General features: G+C 52.7%; 1 protein-coding gene across 1 annotated transcript in view; it reads left to right on the top strand.

Moving 5' to 3' along the window:
* The window catches only part of LOC119095781 (uncharacterized), a 51053-nt gene that overhangs the window by 22231 nt on the left and 5716 nt on the right, over positions 1-23106 (top strand). Inside the window, exons 3-6 of the mRNA XM_037218637.1 lie at positions 2056-2199; positions 2989-3196; positions 4459-4589; positions 5012-5134. Coding sequence (XP_037074532.1) covers positions 2056-2199; positions 2989-3196; positions 4459-4589; positions 5012-5134 — 606 coding nt within the window. The remainder of the gene's footprint in view (positions 1-2055; positions 2200-2988; positions 3197-4458; positions 4590-5011; positions 5135-23106) is intronic.

Raw genomic sequence — 23106 nt, forward strand, 5'->3', positions numbered from 1 at the left:
ACCCTCGGCGACATTCTACGAAGCCCGGCCCAGGTTATCAGTATGACGATCTGATAATCTGCCGGATAGCCTGTCTGCCCTTCACGCATCTTGAGCTTGATCGTAGAGATTAAATTTTCAATTGATCGCTCTTCAGGTGACCCACCCAGTTAGAGCGGAGTCGTTGAACAGTCGCCAAACCCAGTTTAGAGCGGAGGCGTTGAACAGTCGCCAAACCCAGTTTAGAGCGGAGGCGTTGAACAGTCGCCAAACCCAGTTTAGAGCAAAGGCATTCAGAGCGGAGGCGTTGAACAGTCGCCAAACCCAGTTTAGAGCAAAGGCATTCAGAGCGGAGGCGTTGAACAGTCGCCAAACCCAGTTTAGAGCGGAGGCGCTGAACAGTCGCCAAACCCAGTTTAGAGCGGAGGCGCTGAACAGCCAAACCCAGTTTAGAGCGGAGGCGCTGAACAGTCGCCAAACCCAGTTTAGAGCGGAGGCGCTGAACAGTCGCCAAACCCAGTTTAGAGCGGAGGCGTTGAACAGTCGCCAAACCCAGTTTAAAGCGGAGGCGTTGAACAGTCGCCAAACCCAGTTTAGAGCGAAGGCATTCAGAGCGGAGGCGTTGAACAGTCGCCAAACCCAGTTTAGAGCGGAGGCATTCAGAGCGGAGGCTTTTAACAGTCGCCAAACCCAGTTTAGAGCAAAGGCATTGGGACGGAGCCATTGAACAGTCGCCGAACCCAGTTTGGAGCGGAGGCATTGGACACTCTCGTCAGGGAGGAAGTGGCCACGGCACACCATCAGATCACTCGTCAGGGACGAAGCGGTCACGGGACATCATGAGGTCACTCGTCAGGGACGGATTGACCACGTGACACCATCGGAGGCGTCACCGCCGCGAAAGTGCACGCCGACAAAAAACCATCTATGTTGGAGTGGCACCTGGAGAATATTCCGCACGGACGTTCCAAACGAGCAAGGACAACCGATTGTGCAGTGGCAGATGGGAAGCCAAGCCTAGTTGTTGGTTGGGGAACAGGATTGGAGTAGGGGTGGGGGTTGGTTGAAATAAGTTCACTCTTTGCACGGGGCGTTGTGGATCGCAATGTGTAATGTTAGGATTATTGGATGGAGGTATCCTCCCCCTAGTCACCAGGGCAACCGCGTCCGGTGAGCCGAGTGCACGTGCAGGGCAAAGGGCACCGACACCGATCACATTACAGCTCGGAGCCCGACTGCCGCAGGCGAAGTTCGGCCTTCTGACCTTTGTTTGACCCCCGCGTGCTCCTGTCGAGCTGCGACCCCGGCCCCGGCCCCGGCCCCGCCCCGCCCCCCCCCCAATGGTGACCTTTGACCGCTTTTGTTCGCTGGTATGACGTCATGGACGGAATCCCCGCAGGTTCGAGAGATGTCCCGTCCATTTGGAGCAGAATTTTGAGTAGTGCTGCATGTGAACGAATCATCGAAAGGTTGAGGCTGGATACATGACGCTAAGAGTGCTACGCTAGGTCTGAGCAGTGATAGTTCTATTAAAAAATCCTTTTGTAGCGTGGGAAGCAAGTTCTGTATTCCAAGCGTTCGTGTCGAGCACATGTGTTCCCGCTTCATATCAGCACAATGACACCTGATGAATGATAGCGATGTGGAAAAATCAATGCAATTATACGAAACGTCTTTGGACTCTTTCCCACTTCGTAGCGTATTTTCATATACTGTGCTTTTGGCGATGTCCATTCGTATGCCATTGCCTTCTGTGGAAGCATTTCCTAGACCAATGTTCGCATGAGCATAAAAACTCATCCCCTGACCTTATATATCTTGCGAGCTATGTCGGACAGACCTTGTTTCCTATCTTTACTATCCAGTAACACAGATCCCCCCCCCCCATTATATCATATCTTTAGAGCTGCCGAGCATCAGTGGTGCCTCAATACCCAAGCCGCCCGCCGTGTAGCGAAATTGAAACACAGCTGACAATGTTTCATTGGCCGCCAGCCGTTCCCTCACAAATGCCGGCCTTGACCGGCTGGCTGCCACACCGGCGCCGCGGCCTCTGACGCGCCACGTCTGCCGCAGGAGCGACCAAGCGCAGCCGGCTGAGCGTGGAGGACAGGCGCTCCGGGGCGAAGTTCGGCTCCGACCAGCCGCTCTCCTTCCAGTCAGAGCAGGGCAGCCGGCCCGACCGGCCCTCGTCCTCCCATCCCGCTGGCGCCGGACAAGGTCAGCACCGGGCAGAGGTCACCGATGGCACGGCTCAAGGTCGTCACGGATGGGGCACCAAGGTCGAATGGGCCAGCGAAGTAGAAAGGGTTCGAGTGACGAGAGGGTTCAAGGTTCAAACCAGTGTGGGCTATGTTTCAGGGTAGGGGTTCGAGATTAAAGGTCAAATCAGTCAGATGTCCGACTTACGTGTGGTCTGGGGTCAAAATGAGAAAGATCAGAGAGGTTTCGAGACTAATTCCAAACGGGCTTGGATTTCGATGTTTCCTGAAGTCAAGTAGCGGTAAGATTGGAGGCAGAGGCGGTGTCGGAGGTCGGAGGTCGGAGGTCGGAGGTCAGAAGTCGGACTTGTTATGGTGTGATGTGCGGCATGATTCAAAGGCTGGGATTGGTGTGTCCTGTGGCAAAAAAGGTCTGAGTCCCATGCGAGGTATATTCCAAGGAAGGAGGCTCGGGCCAGGCGGTCTAAGATTTATGTCTCAGTGGTGGGACCGGATTGAAGTTAGAACCAGGGAAGACAGAAAGTAGCGGTTACAAGTTGCGGGTGCTCAAGTGTCGGTAGCCACCGTAAATGCTTAACGTCAGGGGCTTGGCAGCCAAAGTCTGAAGTCACTCCCAACGGGAGGGGGGGAGAAAATAGCCCAGGCGGCAGCTAGCTGAAATAGCGCATTAGCCTGTGGTCGCTTGCACGAATACTGCAACTGTTAGTGCTCTACAAACAACCTCACGACGAAGAGCGTCCGCCCGGTGGCGGCCTCGCTGAGACGCTGTCCTCGTGCCGCGTGCCAGGTCCTAGCAGTTCGGAGACAGTCTCGGACGAGCTGTTCACGGCCGGCACGCTGGCACTGGCCGTGCTGATCACGGCCATCTCAGCGCTGGTGCTCGGCTTCGTGGTCGGCCACTACTGCGCGCGCCGCTGCCACAAGGACGACGTCAACATGCCGTACGCCGACACCGACTACACCTACTTCGACCAGCGGCAGAATGTCAACACAAGGTGCGACGAGTGGGTGGTGTTTGATCGGGACTGGTGCGGATCTTCACCACATGGTGGGATCGGTGGGTGCTGCCCCACCGATATCAATGACAGAAAGTCACCATTCGGCGAGATGCGAACCTCATGCTGAGATCGGCTTACAAGCGAGCTCACCAGTCAGCATGTGGCGCCGGCGTTAATCTCGACCTCACAACTCAGTGGCAACTTGTATGCGTCAACTGTGAATGCCCAGGTTAGTCTTGAGTTAAGCAATCCTTTCGCTGCCCGGAGAGCAAGGTGTGAATGTGTGCCGGAACGCTACGAAGGCGCCTCGCGCCCGGTTCCATCCCGCAACCGCTCTCAGTCTCCGCACCCCTGAGGCGGTGTCCGGACCGCTGACCGTGTCCGCGCCCCTGAGGCGGTTCTGTCCGGACCGCTGACCGTGTCCGCACCCCTGAGGCGGTCCTGTCCGGACCGCTGACCGTGTCCGCACCCCTGAGGCGGTTCTGTGGCGACTGCTGGCAGTCTCCGCGCCCCTGAGGCGATCCTGTCCTGAGCGCTGGGAGTCTCTGCGCCCCTGAGGCGATCCTGTCCTGACCGCTGGGAGTCTCTGCGCCCCTGAGGCGACCCTGTCCTGACCGCTGGCAGTCTCTGCGCCCCTGAGGCGATCCTGTCCTGAGCGCTGGGAGTCTCTGCGCCCCTGAGGCGACCCTGTCCTGACCGCTGCAGTCTCTGCCCCTGAGGCGATCCTGTCCTGAGCGCTGGGAGTCTCTGCGCCCCTGAGGCGACCCTGTCCTGAGCGCTGGGAGTCTCTGCGCCCCTGAGGCGACCCTGTCCTGACCGCTGGCAGTCTCTGCGCCCCTGAGGCGATCCTGTCCTGAGCGCTGGGAGTCTCTGCGCCCCTGAGACGACCCGTCCTGAGCGCTGGGAGTCTCTGCGCCCCTGAGGCGACCCTGTCCTGAGCGCTGGGAGTCTCTGCGCCCCTGAGGCGATCCTGTCCTGAGCGCTGGGAGTCTCTGCGCCCCTGAGGCGACCCTGTCCTGACCGCTGGGAGTCTCTGCGCCCCTGAGGCGACCCTGTCCTGACCGCTGGGAGTCTCTGCGCCCCCGAGGCGATCCTGTCCTGACCGCTGGGAGTCTCCGCGCCCCTGAGCCGGCCTTGTCTCGACCGCTGTCAGTCCCCGCGCCCCTGAGACGGTCCTTTCCCGTGCGGCCGCCCCTGGCGCTGAGGCGGTCCGAGTGACCACGAGTGACCGTTCGCCGATGACCTGACCGCTCCGGCAGGCTGGCGCACGACCCCACACTTCTGGGCGAGGAGGTCACCTACTCAGAGCCGGTGCTCATACCCACCAACAGCATGGTCGGCACGCTGAAGAAAAACCAGACGGACGGCACGCTGCCGCTCCAGTACTCAGGTCAGGTCAGGTTAGGTCAGGGCGCCGGCTCGGCCGGGGACTCCGGCGCAGCCCGTGATGGCCTTCGCGGACAGGGTAGCTCGCACTACAGCATGTTACCAACGGTATACCTGCGTGATATTTGTGGAAATGACCACTGCTGAAGAACGCCATGAGATGATGTCTCAGTATTGCCATTTTAATACGCATCATGCGCCTGTGCTTTGTGAACATGAAACAAGTTACTCAGACCCCCAGCCCCCCCAGGCTCCTGCCAAGTACGGTTAGCTTTGTTTTCGTTATTTGGCTAGTGATGGTACAAGCGATTCGGTATCCGTATCGCCATCGAAAGAATTCATCCATTCTCTCTCCCCTGTTGTCCACGTTAGTACGAACCCGGCTGACCCCATCTCACTCCACCTGACCTGAGGTGCCCTCTGCAGACAAGTACGAGGGTTCGATGCTGCCGCTGCGTGGAGACGTGTACGGCACCCACCATCGGCAGCTGCGCTGGCCGCCCCCTCCAGCTGGAGGACGCAGGTACGCCACGCAGGCTGGAGCTTGTGGTGTGGGGTACCCTGAACCCTGGACTACTGTACATACTCCGGAGAGGCACGATGTGAGGTGCCCTGGACCATGGACTGCGGTACGTACTTCGGAGAAGGTACGATATGGGGTACCTTGGACCCTGGACTACTGTACGTACCCCGGAGAGATACGGTGTGGGGTAACGTTGAACCGTGGACTACTGTACGTACTCCGGAGAGGTGCGGTGTGGGGTACCTTGTGACCCTGGACTACTGTACGTACCCCGGAGAGTACGGTGTGGGGTACCTTGGACCCTGGACTATTGTACGTAACCCGGAGAGGTACGGTGGATCTCAATGCTTCCGAAGATACATGGCATATTCTACCGGAGAAGACACTACCGGTAGCATGGCCATCTTTGCAGTGTGGATAAGGTGGTCGCCTGCACTCCGCCAGTGACATTTTCTCTCTTGCTTGGGCGTATCTGTGGACGCAGAATCGAAGCTCGTCGGTACGCTTTGAATGTATCGATATCTTGGAGCTGGAAATAGTCTTGTTTGTGGACAGATGTCCGATAATAACATCATTTACGTTGGTATGGGCTTCGATTAATGACGTTCCAGCAAGCACTTAAACTCCGACCCTCATAAATGCAAAGTCGACCGAACCTGGTTAATTTGAGGAAAACGCGGATGTATCTGCTGCAAATGGCCTGACAGCGGCTGAGTCTTAGCGCCCGAACAGGCGGGCGCCGGAAGGAGGTCAAGGTCACGCCAGCCTCCGTCGCTGGGTGACAGGGTGAGCGGGCGGCGGCGGCGTTCCTCGCCTCCGAGGCGGCGGCGTGAGCATTAAGACCGAGCCCCCGGCGCGGCTGAGCCCGCGCCGGCGCCTCCGGAGTACCCGACGTCCGTCCCGCCAAATATAGACCCGCGCCCGGTGACTGGTGGCCAAGTTATGGCCGAGTAGCGTGCGGCCCATCCCTGCGCTGAGTGGCGTGCTTGGTGACGGGGTGGCGCTCCCGCTTCGCTGCGCTATTGAATTTCTAACGGGACTATTCTCGGCGACAGCGACTGGTGGTGATTGCAAACGAGCATGCGGACCCATCCTCGTCTGTCCCCGTGCCAGTCACGATAACTTGTCGCGTCCGATCACGTGCCACGTGAAGAGGGCCGTGGCGATGACTGAGCGTGCTCTGGCTTGCCACGGGGCGTGATGTTATGGATGTTTGTGAGCGGAAGTGTAGGATTGTGTGCGAGTTGGGGAGAGGAGCTCAAGACGTAGGAAATAATAGTTCCGGGCCCCCCTTCCCCCAACTTCTTGTGCAGCTTTCCTAACTCTCCACATTGTTCATCTTGTTCACGAGAAATAGAGCAATGTAAACCGAATGATATGTGTAAGATATTTGTACAACCCTCCGAATGACAAAATAAAAAAAACCGAATCCGAGGCAAAAAATATGATTTGCTGGTACTTTAAATTGAACGGTTAAGCGCGGAGTCCTGAATCTGCCTGGCCAGATTACACCCTTGGTTAAAGGACTTAAGCTGATGCGTTTTTGGTGTGCATATGAGGCAACGACGCAATTCGCTGCTACTGATGACGTCACACGTAGTTACTGCACCGGGATATCAGTGTTATACAGTGCGCTGACGGGACCTGAGCGTGCTGCAATGGCGCCGCCTGGGAAATAATGGGAAAACGCTGCTTCGCCTTGAGCCATCGAGAACCAGAGTCAGCCCCAGCAGGTCCAATGCATTCGAACGTTCCGGGGTCATTATCCTTCACCGTGGGATAACCCGTTCGAGGGTAAATGGCATGCATACGCTGTGTTGTGGGTAATGTGTCGCGATCCCTGATGCTGACTGATAATGCCGCGGTTTGACGTTGGCATAGCGTGACGCGCCTGTTGTCTTTCCTCAGGGATGGCCGAAGAGCTGCCGTACCGGCGAGACATGACCATGTCGCCACGAGCCGCCGATGAGCGACGGCTACGCCACCACGCGGAGCGTCCGCAGGGTCTACCTGTAGGGGCCGCCCACAGATGGCAGGCGCTTCGAGCCCGGGACTTTGCAATTTTATAGTGGCTAACGTGTCAGGCCGTGCCTGATGCTGCTGGACTTCTCAGTGGACTCTGGGTGTGCTGCTGCTGATTCGACATGCCACCACACGATGTGGCACGGACTCGGATCCGCGGACCACCTGAGAGGATGCTGAGCTCGCAACACCGGCAGGTTGAGTGCATGCGTCCGTATGTGCAAGTGTGCGTGCGTGCCGTTTTCCTTCTTCATTGATCTCAGAGATGCGGCAGGTTCGCCGACCACGCCGACCACATCACTGTGGAAGTCGGTCCGCGAACGGCCGCGAGGCGACGTGTGTGGCAGCGCCGCCCAGCGGCCGGTTGGACAACTTCAAGTGCCAAGACGCACAACTAGGCGCCGTCGCCGATAGTTGTCGGTGGATTAGAAGTGGACTGGTCTGTACGCGCTAGAGCGGAGTGTCCGTCTTTGCCCTGCAGTCGACGTTTCGTGTGTCAGCGCTCCCGTCTGCCCGAGCTCCATACACAAATCGAGTATACTATGTACATACGTGGTGGGGGGAGGGGGAGGGGCTGGGCGACTCGGCGCGCGCCACCGATTTCCGACGCACCCCCCCCCGCCATTCTTGACTCGAAGGGAACGATGTCTTAACAGCCCACGGTGGTGACATATCGGGTCGCCTTGGTGTATTATTATGTACATAAGCCGCTGAGCGGATTTTTATGCACTGCTTTTGCGTTCCCTTCGTGAGATGGGAGGCTTGACAATGTTTTCCTGTTCGCGATATGTTGTCGAAGTACAAAGTGGCCTATGGAAACTGGTGACAAACCGCAATCCTAGTAATTTTTTAATGACGTGTCCGTTTTGTTTTTCATTTATTCCTTGCTCAACCCGTTTTCATGCTACATTTCTTGTATACGGTGAGACCTAACTGGCTGCGAGAGCCGACCATTTTGCCAGTTTAGTTTGCTTGTGCAATGTGATTCATTCACCGATCCCTCGCCGATATTACTCAGCCCGACCGAGTTAACTCTCTAGTACAGCCGGGAGCGTGAAGCCGGGTGTCCCCCTGACAAAGCTGTCCGTCAGCCTCGCCGTGCTGCCCAGTAGGAGCCCGTCCGACAGGCGGCAGTCTCGAGCGGCCACCGGCGCCGTCAGCCTCGCCGTGCTGCCCAGTAGGAGCCCAGTCCTGGACAGGCGGCAGTCTCGAGCGGCCACCGGCAGCCGTCAGCCTGGCCGTGCTGCCCAGTAGGAGCCCAGTCTGACAGGCCCGCAGTCTCGAGCGGCCACCGGCGCCGTCAAGCCTGGCCAGTGCTGACCCAGTAGGAGCCCAGTCCGGCAGACCCGCAGTCTCGAGCGGGCCACCGGCACGGTCGTCAGCGGTCGTGTTCTGCCGATCCCCCCCCCCCCTCCATTTTTCCTCTCCCTCTGGTACCGTTGGGGATCGAGGGTGTACTCCGCGTGGTCGATCCATGTGGTCCCCTCGCTCAATAACCCTCCGCCCTACCTATACCCTACCCTGGTTAGCTGGGCCTGCCCTCTGCCTGCCTTCGGTCTGCTTCTGCCCGTTCCGGTGCCCATCTCTAATCTGTTTCTGTCGGTCGTGTTGCCCACCTCTAAGGTGATCCCGTCAGCCCTAGTGCCCACCTCTAGGATGGTTCCATCAGTCCTGGTGCCCACCTCTAGGATGGTTCCGTCAGTCCTGGTGCTGACCTCTTCTCGGTGTTGGTGTCTGCCCCTTATTGAACGTTTCCTGCCTAGCTGCCGTCTCCACCTGCGGTTCTCTGTCTGTGATGACATATACACCGAAACCCGCTCCAACAACTCCTTTGGCTCCCAATCAGAGCCTCTCTCACCTCCCATCTACCTTCACCCCGCGCACCCTTTACTCTCACTCCGCTCACTTCCACTCTTCGTCACCGTGCCGGTCAGAGCGTGACAAGTCTTCCAGACCGGCCCCCTCCCTCCGCCGCCGCGTTCCACCGCCCCCCCCCCCTCCGTGGGTCTAGCGCGTACAGTCGCATCCCTGTGTTTGTCTTGTCGCCTGTGATATTAGCGTTGGTATTGTGGTACCTGTCCATAAGCAGCGTCTCGTGCGGCCGGCGCCGTCGCCTGAGGCGCCATTGCATTCGAATGGTACTTGCCTAGTGATACAATATATACATATATAAATGGGGCAATTTTTGGTGAGGTGAGACGAAGCTTCGGCACTTCGAGTGACAGCTTTTGATTGAATCTGGGAAGTCTGCATTTCTGTATTGTGCGTGGGATTTATGACTCATCTGCGTGCGAGCGGGGTTGTGATCACTACACGAAGTAACAAATTGTATAACGCAAACATCCTAGAAAAAACCTTGTTCCTATGGAGGGACGGAGTACATACTAGTTCCAGCAGGTTAGAAATTCGGCAATTCATTATCACATGCCAGCTCCCTTAAAAGTGTCTTTACAATATCAGCATGTGAGGAGTTTGCTGAAGAGGATGACAGGGCCTTTCAAAATGCGTTTTTGAACAACAATTTCCGAAGTGCATGACATGGTGCCGCTCGTGATCGGTTTATGGCGAATATATGAGAAGAAAAAAAAAACGTTCTGACGAGTACAATATGTATCCGTCTGGTTCTGTAGTATGATCGCGTTTTGCCAGCACATCATGTTCGGTTAGCTTGTATAGGTTGGAGTGCGCAACTATACGACGCAATTTTTTGTGCGATTTGTTCATGAACGATCGATGAAATGAAGCTATGGCAGTGGTTTCCATGCCTCCAATAATAAGGGAAAGAGGACTACCATTTTTATGGTTGATTTTCGGGTAATGTACGGCTCATTGGGACTAACACTCAGATGTGTCACACTAGTCCGCCCTCATCTGACGCCCACATACCCACGCGTTGTTTGATGCGCTGCTGTGAGCCCGGATGTGGAAGGCCGATTGGTCCGTGAAATGAATAGGCACGTTCACCGGAGTCTGAGCCTCGAAAATCCACGATCCTGGAATCGGCTCCGAGTTTGGCTGCGCTCGGAAGGCCGTGCCGACTAATGCGGCTGTTTGAAAGCGTCGTTGGAGGGACATGTGTGAGCATGCACAACACACGCAGTGCAAAAAAGCGATGCCGTTGCAATTCTTTCGTATGTTCAGAATTAATACAAAGGCAGGCCCAGCTGAGAGACTAAGTATCACTGACTTTAATAACCACGAATCTCCAAGACTCGAGTGCTGCGGGCATGCCAACCCTCACCACAAACACTACGGCAATAAAGGCTGATGGATTTCCAAATCATCATCCACCAGAGTATTTCGTTTAAACATGACATTGCGACCCTTTGCTGCAATTTGCGATCATTCGCAGCACCAGTGTTGGGGGTGCTGCTGCTGCAGGCTGATCCGAGCGGGAGGTCAGCTGACCCGAACGGGAGGTCAACCGAACCTAACGGGGGGTCAGCTAACCTGGGCGGAAGATCAGCTGACCCGAGCGGGAGGTCAGCAGATCCGGGCGGGAGGTCAGCTGATCCGGGGCGGAAGGCCAACTGACCTGGCGAGAGATCAGCTAACCCGAGCGGGAGGCCAGCTGTCGTGACGGGTTCCAGTTTCACGCGAAAGCCGTCGAACAAAGCTGAACTGGGCCCACGGGTCGGCGCTCCTAGCCATTGCTTAGCTTCACGGGACTGGGTGTGCGGCGAAGCCCGTGCGTTCGGGAGTGAGCTCGCCGTCACGCTGTAGGCGTGAGGTGAGGTTATACTCCGGTGCGCCTGACATCACGTTACCTTTTAATGCAGACGGACACTTGCACATCTGAAATTCCCGTTTTGAATGTTATGACTGCTAGGCGAACAAGTCTGTCACTATGTTTACCTGACAGCTGGCGGTTGGCGATCGCGATCGATACGAGCAATGTGAGACGGGCTCCTGCATACGGCCGGGACATTCGCCAGCCGGGGACCGGCGTGCACGGAAGCGGCTGCGTCCAGACAGGCCGTGACACTGCGGTGGCGAGCGACACACTAACGAGCCCGCTGGTCTGTCCGAGTGGAAACGTCCGTCCAGACAGGCTGTGACACCGCGGTGGCGAACGACACACTAACGAGCCCGCTGGTCTGTCCGAGTGGAAACGTCCGTCCAGACAGGCCGTGACAAGCTCGTGGCGAGCGACACACTAACGAGCCCGCTGGTCTGTCCGAGTGGAAACGTCCGTCAGACAGGCCGTGACACTGCGGTGGCGAGTGAAACACTAACGAGGCCCGCTGGTCTGTCCGAATGGAAACGTCCGTCCAGACAGTGCTGCACCGGTGGCGAGCGACACACTAACGAGCCCGCTGGTCTGTCCGAGTGGAAACGTCCGTCCAGACAGGCTGTGACACTGCGGTGGCGAGCGAAACACTAACGAGCCCGCTGGTCTGTTGAGTGGGACCGGCCATCTGCTTGAATCAGCCTGAACGACACAAAAGTTGCCTCATGAGCTCCCGGCACAGCCGGGGACTGCGACGCCCAGCACCCGGAGACGGCACCGCGGCAAGGGACGCTATCCCTAGGGCACGCGCCCGCCAAGATCCAAGGGCCACATCCTGCCAGGGGGACCCACGTGGAAACAATCAGGGGGAGGGGGGGGGGGGGCATCAATGCCGGGGCACGACGAAGCCGATACAACCTTTCCTTTTTCCTACAACCTTCCTTTGCTTTCCTTTCCGTGTCCACGATATCCTTAACCTATACTGCGGCGATTCCCCTGGGTAGGGGAGCGTGGGGCTGCCCGCGCCTCTGCCCCACGACCAACCAGCTCGTTCCGCACGCACACCCCCCACCCTCCACGCCAAAGCACCGTGGCACAGTCCGCAGTCACGTGACCCGGCCGGTACGTGACGGCCGGGTCACGTGACGCGCGGCTGCCGGCGGGAGGTATGTTTATTGTGCGGCGCCGGCGGCCTGGTGACGCGGCGCTCGTTCCCGGCGGGGTCAGAGGTCAGCAGTGCCGAGCAGGACGCCGAGGACTTTGTCCAACCGCGCACGTGCCATGCAGTGTCCACGGAGCCGGCATCGGTGCGTGGTGACAGTTGCCAGACGGTTGGATCGGGTCTCCTGCCCGCAGTTCCGCAGCGGGGGTGGAGCGGGCTTCTTGGAATGCAGACCAGGGATGAACTTGGAAGCGTCGGGCGGCGTGCAATGCTTCTGGAGCGCTCGATATGGGACGGCATATTTGTTCTCTGATGCGTGCTGAGATTTTGCTCTATATTGGACAAGATGGGATAAAAGGTTGGAGTTGGAACACGAGACGGATGAGTTTTGGAATCGGTGGGTTGGACACAAAAATGCACACACATTCCCCAAGCGTACCGTAATCAGTTGGCTGTTAATACAAGGCCTGCTGTCCGTTGAAAGAGCCACGTCTCGACTTCTTCCAAGAGTAGCAACACGTTTGGGATGAAATGAAATCACACAGGGCGGCGATTCGGACAGTTAGTCGGCTGACTGAAAACTGAGAGTTTGGTCGGGAGACTTAAAAGCGTGCTGGGGACATTTGGACCGTAAAACATCGCACCTTTAGAAAGGGATACATTCGAAAACGTACTGGTAACATTGTGTTCATAGCTAGGAAAATGTGTTAGTTCATAGTTACCACCACGTCCCTTTTTAGAGCAACGCGAAACTGTGCCTTGACTGCATTCAATATCAATTATCAAAAGAATGGAGCTTCCGTAAGAACAGCGTTCCGTCTTTTCTCATTGAGGAGTAAATTGTTAAATCAAGTAGTATTTTCAACCCATAACGATGCCAAACAGCACACAGTTTTTGTTCTCCTGTGCCTTTCATTGGGTCGTTAACATGCAAACTAAAATACAGTGATACTTAAAGAATCTATGTTGAATACTCGCCTCTCATAATCGTTTATTGAAACTAAAACTCCGTGCAGTGATAAAAGCATGCATCTTAAATTGCCGGCCCGAAATATGCAATCAACTGGTAGAATGTTGTGCCAGCTCTCACATATTCCATCCAGACCTGATTTTCCGCTGGCGTAACCATTTTAAACATTTCGGCTTCTAAAAGAAAATTGCAACGCGACAAAACGACAATTCGTGGAGCGTTGGCAAACACACACGTTCCCATCGTTCAATATCCATAATCTGCCGATTGTGATGCTGCTAACCCGATATACATTAGTTAGACCACAGAGAAAGCGAAAACCAACGGTGCATGAAATCTGACACAGCTGGCAATGCATGCAATGGGCTTGCTTTTGCAGCCCAGGCTTGTTCCAGACCCTGTCCAGCCACTGAGCTATGGTTACGGCATTTTCTCGGAGGGTACACACACAGACGTTTTTACAATGGTCGTTTTTTGCTGCTGAGGCATGAAGTCAGTACAGAATGATAGCCCTTGACCCCACAGGTCACGTTGGATAGGTCAATATGTGTAACTGGCAAGCAAGGTTGATGTTATGCTGTGAATTTGTTTTTGCTGACGCTGGCTTGGACCACGTTTGAACCCAAATCTTGATCGGAACAAAGTTGTGTGGCTGCATGTCTTAAAGAGTCCCGCTGTGCCTCAGAATGTTATGCTTTTTTTCCAATCATGTCCAGCCGTAACTCCTTACTGCTTGAGCTAGTCGTAAAGAATGAACGCTTGTTAAAGCCCCAAACGTGAGATTTCGCGCAACCTGAAAGGCTGCTCGCTCGGCTCATGGAAACTGGTTAAATTCAGCTTCGTCGTAAATGCTCAAACAAGAAAGTACCCATCAGTTTCGGGTTCTGTGACTGTTCCTCAGCTCCGTCTTTTGCCCCCCCCGTCCCACTTTCCCTCAACAACCACCCCCCGCGTTAAAATGAGATTGTTGATCCAGCATTGTGGTGACTGATGACGTAGAACCATACCGACGGAACTCGTGTGTAAATTCGTGACGGCGAACCTGAGGCGGCTACAACATTCTTCCAAGCTGCTGTTCGTGTGGTGCTCGGCGTAGTTTCAGCGACGTTTTGAAGCATGGTTTATGATAATGCAGGATTTTGTAGGTAGTTCGATATTCTCTGATCTCCAAAGATTTGAGCAAGATAACGTGGCAAGCTTTTGATCCTTATCTAACTTTCCCGTTTTAACTGGACTTCTTGCGGCTTAAAGCAATGATCTTTGAAGGCAATGTTTGAGACATGCCTGATTTGCACCAGTATCGACCGACCGATTAGATGTTCTTACTATAGTATTCATTAGCTGCCTGTAAATTAGAAGCTACGGGAAACATAAGTGCAATTATTTACGGCGATCTTCTACAACGGCCGTCTCCCAAAAGGTAATACGGAAGATACTTAGGTAGAGACTGTTATTCTTGTTCCGTGGTCCATGCGTCCTAAAGCTTGAATAGTCCAGTGTGGATAACCTTTCCACCCGTATTGCCGCCTGGCAACGGCAGGACCTGCATATATGTTAGGATATTACCAACATAAAAACAGAGTTTAATATTACTTTTGTAGTGGAAAAATTGCCTGGTATCTATAGTTACGCTGGATAGGTAATCATGTATATATATATATATATATATATATATATATATATATATATATACAGCAGACACTATCACTTAACCAGCTCCATCCTTTGTCACCACATGAAAAGAGAACCTTCGAATTGAAGATCTCCTCTCCCTGCTTCCTGTCTTTGTGGATACACTAGAACGTTTGTATACAGAAGCAGCTCCGCCCCGCCGGACCAGTTCTGCGCCCTGACCAGCTCGGCATTCCTCCCCGGCGTTCGTGTGGCTCGATACCGTGGGCCTCCACCCGTGTGGCGGACCCGACTGGACGGATACCAGACGGATAACACATGTAGTGGCCCCTCAGCTGCTTTTCTGAGGTAAATCGCCAGCTCGCTGTTCCCAGTCCGAAGCACTTTTGTCACTTGGGGAGCTTACACTGCATGGTTTGTCTGATGTTTATCCGACAAGCGCTGAAATGTTTTCCTCAACAGGAGAGTTCCCAATAGGCGTTTGACTGTTTCTAATATTCTGGAGGGTTGGGCGGATTGCTCGTGTTTCTCTATGTGGGTCGTTCTTAGTGTGGCCATTCTTTTAGAAACTCTGCGTCTGTCTGCATCCTTGAGATGGCGAGACGTCCTTTGCCCCCCACGTTTTTTGCGAGCACGCAAAATTGCTTGTCTACCTTTGCATTATTTGAACTGACGACTAGGTCTCTTCTTTGGTGTATGCACCCTGTGGCAGCCACCAAGGTAACAAAGATATAGATAATAAGAGATACGGTAAGAATACATTATCTAGACATTCTCAGGGCAAACGAAAAGGTTCGCCATCTCTCTCAGCTCACCACATGTTGGCAGGCAGTGACAGAGAAACGACATAACGAAGTCACAGCGAAACCTGAGAGAGGAGGCAACGACGGAACCACTAACAAACATCTATGAGCCCGGGAGTGACCAAACTCCCATTATATCTCGGGACTATGACCGCCACGAGGGCCTCCCTTGCCGCATTGGAGCCTCCATACTGGCTGAGAGGCTACACCGGTCGTCGGACCCTCCTCGCCGTTTTTTGTGTGTAATCGCTTGAAAAACCTCTTGGTGGTGTCGATGATATGCTGTTTGGGCAGCTGTCTTTACCCCCACCATCCCCTCACACCGGTGTTAATCATGGGCTGACCAGAACACCACCCCATAGCGCCCAGACCAAATACCATCCCCTCACACCGTGTGTTAATCATGGCTGACCTGAACACCACCCCATAGAGCCCAGACCAAATACCATCCCCCACACCGGTGTTAATCATGGGCTGACCATAACATAGAGCCCAACCAAATATTATCGTCAAAAGAACGACTCAATGCATAGTAAGGTTGGGCCCAGAGTTCGGTCGGCCCCCGCCCAGAGCCTTCGGATTTTCCAGAGTTCGGCCCGCCCAGGGCCCCCAGATTTTCCGGCAATACGAGCCCCGACATTAGGTCAATTCAAGGCCCAGGGCAACCTGAAAATAATTTGTGGACTACATTAGATTCCCCGAAGGTGAACTGCAGAAACAACTGGACAAGTGCGCATCAGAACGGAGGGTTTGAATTGTTTATCACATCTATGTGGCCTGAAACGTATCGTGAAAATGGCACCCGGACAAACTGTGCGATGGTTATGACAGTTACGTGTGATCCTGGATTCGCAGTGGTGCTGCCACCATCATCTCTATGAGGCATGATTTGTTGAAATTGCTATTAGTGAAACCTACAACTTGCAGAATCAATGGCCTGAACTTGTGGCGGCTAAGAGTAGTTCATGACCTACGGCTCGCCAGGTCTTCAACGGATAACCGAATTATACAATGCTAGATTCATACAATTACACAATACTATATTATATTATACAATAACCGAATAACAATTATACATGCTATCCTAGTGTTTTTGTTGCACGGCAACTTGCGAGTGATTCGTATAATCATAACCGCAGCGCTAAGAGCTCAAGCATTTGTCATCACTCTGGAATGGCATGATGTCAGCAAAATCTGCAATGGGACACACTCTGAATGGATTCCATGTTTAGCATGAGCCATCGTCGTGGCTGATCATCCCAGCTGCGCCCTGGAAACAGGCAGGCATGATGACATAGCCCCGGCGTCGCCGTAATCTACAGGCCCGGCCTGGCGGCGCTGTGCTGACGACCACCTTTGGACGGGGCCGGCGCCTGGCGCGACTCTGTTTACGACGCCGGGCCCCGATGGGGCACCGCTGTGTTGCCGGGTGCTGACCTGTCGCCGGTCGGCTGTAGCCGGGCCAACGGCCAGCCTCAGTATGCTATGAGTCAAGACGAGTCAGACAGGGAGCAGCCGTGAGTGTGGCTGGACCCGTCCGGTTCCGTGGCACGCTCGTATCCAGATTAGCCGTGAGCACGGCTGGACCCGTCAGCTCCCGTGGCACGCTCGCATTCCGGATTAGCCGTGAGCACGGCTGGACCCCCTGGGTTCCGTGGCACTCTCGTTGCGGATTATCCGTGAGCACGGCTTGGACCCGGCCGGGTCCCCGTGGCACGCTCGTATCCGGATTGGTTGCCCTGAGCGGGCACGCTGTGCAGCTTTCAATTTACAGCATGAGAGTACATGCGGAGAGACGATATAAATCGCGGTGTCTTATCTGTTCGCGGTGGATAGGCGGCCGATAATTCAGCCTGCTATTAATTGTACCTGAATCAACAGCATTAAGAGAGGCGAGGGCTGAGGGAAATGGTGCAAGGTGGCTCTACTACTGACGCTGTTGAGTTGCTTGGGCTGCTACCAAGTAGCATGCCATTAATCCGTTTCTTGTGTTTGCCAGTTTATGTGCTGCCGACTGGGGGAGGGCTCGATACGTTACATGATATTTCAGGATTGCTGTAGAAGGTGTAAAGTGCATGTGATAGGTTTGATATATGTAAATATCTTGCAAGTACATTTGCCTAATTAAGAATACATCAAATTGGCACATATCTAGGACATAAAACTGCGCATGTAAATCAGTAGCACCGAGGTCGGGCCTCAGGGTCGAAGGAAACCTAAGGACACCGTAAGGCTCCTTAACTATCATGAGTCACTGGAAAATAGCTAGCGGATCCATAAATCATCAAGGTCACGACTTGATGCATTCGTTTACCGAAAATTCAGTGACAAATATCGTGACATCAGCGACTATATTTCGGAATGAGCACAATTCTGCTGAAAGCAATAACAGCAATCTAGAAGTTAAACAGCATTGACACAAATTAGTGTCAGGGCATGCTGTGTTTTCACACGTACATAAGCATACGTTAGGAACACATATTTGGAATGTGCTTTTAGGACTGAATCAGACCCCTGCAACTAGTGCAGACTGGCTAACTGTACATGTAGTGTGGACGAGGTTGCTCAATACAAAACACAGCCTTCTCAAAATGCCAGTTCCAGATGAAAGCCAGCAATCGCTCGAAAAGCGAACGGCTTTAAGTCATTCAACACAAGGGTATACACACCTGACATTAATTAACAACTCGTGCTCACGTCCTAATAGCATGTAGAAACTCTTGCTTAACCGTGGCAGCAAAGCATGAGTGGTTAAGAGCCCTCACGTAATGTGGCAGAAGGCTGTAGTCGACCGGAGCCCGATAACTAAACTGTCGTTTGCCACTATTCCGACGGGCCGTAGGCAGCCTAATGTCGAGCGCTTGGCAGATGCGGCTTCCCGTGGTGTCGTGCTGAACATATTCGCCAGTGCTGGTGGTTGTCCCACGTGATAATCTTAAGACGAAGGTTACTTGTGGTACTGTATCAGCCGTCTCACATTATGGACGGGTTTTTGCGATCAAACTTCCGGCGGCCTGACATTACTTTCGTGCAACAATTCAATTCAAAATGATTGAACCTGTATCATATTTGACTATGCGCTGCAAGTACACAGATATGCAGTAACGAACAATGGAGATGACCAAACTCTGTACTATTGTCCCCACATGTTCACTGGGAAGAGTATGCAACATATGAGACAGGGTCACAAGCAGCTCATTGCAGTGTACTTTCATGCTGGGCTTTCATGCATGAGCGTCGAGAAGGTGAGCTGTCGGTCAAAGGTCGGCAAGGTTAAGTTGCCGTACCGCTATCCTCGATCATATTGTCGCCGAAGCGGATTGAGACGGGCGGCACGTGCCACGTCTTTTGCTGAGTGCCGATGGCGATAAGCTGGGTTTGCTAGAATTCAGTTGCAAAGGATGTTGCCCAAACCGTACAGTGTGCAGACAGCTTCTTTCCATTTTCGCTGTAAGCTTCGTCAGTTCTAGCTTTCTACCAGCTACGATTATTTGCGCATCGCCGCGCACTGGACAAAATGGACGCCGCCAAAAGATAGAGAGAGAGAGAGAGAGAGAGAGAGAGAGAGAGAGAGAAGAGAAGAGAGAGAGAGAGAGAGAGAGAGAGAGAGAGAGAGAGAGAGAGAGAGGAGAGAGAGGAGAGAGAGAGAGAGAGAGAGAGAGAGAGAGAGAGAGAGAGAGAGAGAGAGAGAGAGAGAGAGAGAGAGAGAGAGAGAGAGAGAGAGAGAGAGAGAGAGAGAGAGATAGAGAGAGAGAGAGAGAGAGAGAGAGAGAGAGAGAGAGAGAGAGAGAGAGAGAGAGAGATATATTATATATATATATATATATATATATAATATATACAATGACGGCGTCCATGTTGTCCAATCCGTGTGTATGTATGTATGTAATGTATGTATACTCCCATGGTGGGGTGGGGACCATTCGCCCGAGGTATGAACAGCACGCCCTGACCTGGCGTGTCACAGATCACATGCGCTCATTGGTTACTGTCGGCGCACAGTTTACTCAGGAGGGTACTATCCAGTCAAGCGCACGCTTTTTCCCACATCAGGTGGCCATTGTGCTTACACTGTTTAGACAATATTGCTGTTGGATCTGCAACATTCTGCCATGTTGTGGACTGTTCCGTGAACTCAGTCCGGGGGAGTTCGCTTTTGATCCAGTGACATACTTTCATTTGCAATGGAAACAGCAGCGCAGTTTAATCCCACCTTGCGAAAATAAATCCACCCAATATCAATACAGTGAATGACAACTTCACGAGATCATGACTATGGAAGGAGGAACAGGGGCACTGCTACAGGCACTAAGCAACTACGAATGAAAAAACGTAGATATTTTTTAATCGATGTTAAGCCTTCAGGCTCTTGTGTAGCCCACTTGCGTGCGTCTCTAGAAAGTGACAACTTGGGTATGGTGATTACTCAGAAACGCTTACTCGGTAACATTGAAGGTAACCAGAACTACAAAACAGCCACTTCAAGGCACTGACATAGCCTACCATCGGCTTACGAGGCTTACGTTTTCGACGAAATGGAGTACAAGAAAGCTGGAAAAAGCATAATGCCGTCCAAACCTGGTAGACAAAAACAGTCAAAGTATCGTACTACACACGGACACTCGCTGCTGACCAAAGACCATTCCAATGACTGAAAACCCAGAAGTGGTCTCGTGGACGCTTTGTGTAAACTAACCTACCGCAAAGTTTGCTTTTTACCCTCGGACTACGAACACGGGCGGTCTTTGAGCGGCTCTGCGTCGCGTCAGAGATCACACCACCCTGCCCTCCGGTGATGACCTTTGACCTTACGCCGGGCGAGCGACGCCCACCTCCTCGGCATTGTATAAGCTCAGCTGAATAGTGCAGTAATGCGGATAGTGATGACTCTTCGCTGCACCAGTCACAAGGATTATGGTTTTCACATGTGTTTCACCCCAGGAACCACGCAGTGCAATGTTCCGCGGTGTGGTTTGAAATACACTAGTATTTGTCCGATTGTAGACTCGAGGCAAACAGTCAAATACTGATATTTGCGCCATTCGACGACCACGGACGCCTCTGTCAAGTGTGGATGGTAGTATGTGCCACACTGGAGTGCAGACGTGCAGATAAGTTTATTGGGTTTGACACTTGTTTGATGTTCGTCGTTGTCATGCCAACAACCAATGCGTTTTCATGGCACCAACAGCTATCTCCCTGGGACTTCTAGCATAGCAGCAGCGATGGATAGCTCAGTGTCAAATCCAGTGAATTCGTTTAACGTAGACCATAATGTTAACACTGGGGCTCCACACAGGCTCAGGAGATCTGTAAACATCAGTGCAAAGCTAGCAGAGGCGCTCACTTTCGCTACAAATGCCGATTGTGTAATCGTGCAACAGTAGATGTCACATACACGCTCTGGACAGCAAAATCCTAAAACCCATCGATTGATCCATCACTGACTGAGGTGAATCATTCTTGCCCTACTGGGGATTTTACAGACGTGAAATGAACTCCCATGCGGGACCTTAATGAACACTCCATGACTTTCTGCATCATTCCTGCTATTCTTTACACAGGTTTGAGCATAAGCTAGAGCATTATAGGGGTATTTCCCCAGTAGAAAATTTCCAATGGTTTTCAAGGTTTTAAGATTGATTGCTGGAGAGATCTGATGCAAATAATGTGCACGCATTTTTGAATTGAGGAAACTGGAAGACATACGCTCGTTATTACGCATATCGGTTTGCTTTCACTCCTTTACCTCCAGCTGTTGTATGACAAGGTCTTCACTGGTACTTACCACTTTATTTTCAGGAAAGGAGATTTGCGTCATAAACAAGAAAAGGCGGGGATATGTTCACCCACTTTGTTGTAATAGTTTAGCCTTAGGCTCATGTTGATGCATGAACATCATTGGTTTCCCAATGTTTGATCCGACAATTTGGTCCATCAATTTTTTTTTGCTTCTGAACCACGGATGTCCTCCAGAAAACATCCATTCCATTGAGGATCCTACAACTGGAGGGACCTGAGCGTCCTTTTGTCGAATGCCGCTCAAGACCTCAAATTGAAAACACGCAAGCATATGGTGCCAAACGGCACGTACAGATCATTCCAAAGTTAAAACGCAGAGTAAATGCATTGCAACATACGCAAAACGGGACCTGTGATCAGCTAAACCGTCCAGCCTATGTCTTTGTCCACTTCGCAGCGTCCCTTGTTTTTGTGATACTTAATCGTCACCAAAGCCATCGGGCGACCTAGCTGGAGTTTGATGAAAGGCCGAACGCACCGTACCAAGCCTTTAAAGAGGGGTCGTAGTTATGCCAACTTCACACGCGTGTGGTGAAAGCTATTTTGGAGTTTGCGCGCTTCTCAATAAATCATTTCAGCTTCGAACCTGGGTTCCTGTTCAGCTGCTGTGCGCCTATTGCCGTGCTATCAGCAGACCGCGACTAAATGTCAAAAGACAATACTACGAAGCCGAAATGCAGAATATATCGGACGCGATCCAAGCATCTACAGCGAGGACCGCTCAATATTGTTCATTGAATCATTTACAGCGAGGATCCCCAATATTGTCCACAATGTCGTTTCTTACATTATTGATAAACAGGACGAGTTGAGGACAATGAACTGTTTTCGGCGCAGACGCTTAGACGATGAGATGAGCTTCATGGACCAAGTAGTCTATTTTTGTGCTCTTGACGGGGATAAAGAGACATAGATGCGTCCTGCTTGTCCACCTGCCTTTCAACTGGACGTAATGCGTTTCTGTAAGCTCTTTCCCCATGGAGAATCATTTGTTAGCAGTATTTGAGACGTTTTATTGGATCTGTGTAGGCATTCGGTTCGGATAAACTATGTTCCAGGAGGTATGCTTTTCAATGACAGCTATCTGGCACATGAAAGTATATTACCTTTACATCCTGGACACACATTACAAGGATACACACATAAAGTATATTACATTTACATCCTGGACACACACACATTACAAGGATGTAAACGTTGTACAATAGGCAAATGGTAGATTTCATCATTTTTTATAAAACGTAAGATGTTATCACATTGAGCATAACGTGTGCAGCCCGGAAGTAAGAAAGCTCAAAAATGTAAAAGCTATAAAAACCGCTTGGGAAGACCCTGAAACATGGTAGTGGAAAAAGTCAGAAAACCGTCAGGAAAAAACCGCATCGGGTAATCCGGTACAATGGCGCAGGCTCAGCTCAAAATCCAAACAGAAATGCGAGGATGTTTGGCAACAGAAATGGGGGTACTGAACCGCCTTTAATGTCATTCATGCAGCTTTGACGGAAACAATTTAAACACAGGTAAAATCACTGGTGCAACTACGCTTCTAAGATTGACGGGCAATCAAGACTGGAGAGGTCGATCTAGAAGCTGGGAGACAGCCTGCCCCGGAAATGACATTTTGAATTGGGGCAAACTGGTCGAGCAAACATTCCAATTGCAAACTTGGAGGGAACAAGTGCATTTTTTGTAAAAAAACGAAACAAAACGAAACACTGGAAACAAATCCCCAGCCACCCCTGCCCAGTTGCTACATACGTGGTTTAAACAAAGTAGTAGGCAGTCAGCTTAGTCATCGTCTCCAAACCGGTCGGCCACCCCTGGCTGACCGTGTAGCCTGGTCCGTCACCCCTGGAACTACCTGCCGCGGCAGCGCC

This window comes from Pollicipes pollicipes, unplaced genomic scaffold, assembly GCF_011947565.3.
Source record: "Pollicipes pollicipes isolate AB1234 unplaced genomic scaffold, Ppol_2.1 Scaffold_4219;HRSCAF=4965_pilon_pilon_pilon, whole genome shotgun sequence".
NCBI lineage: Eukaryota > Metazoa > Arthropoda > Thecostraca > Pollicipedomorpha > Pollicipedidae > Pollicipes > Pollicipes pollicipes.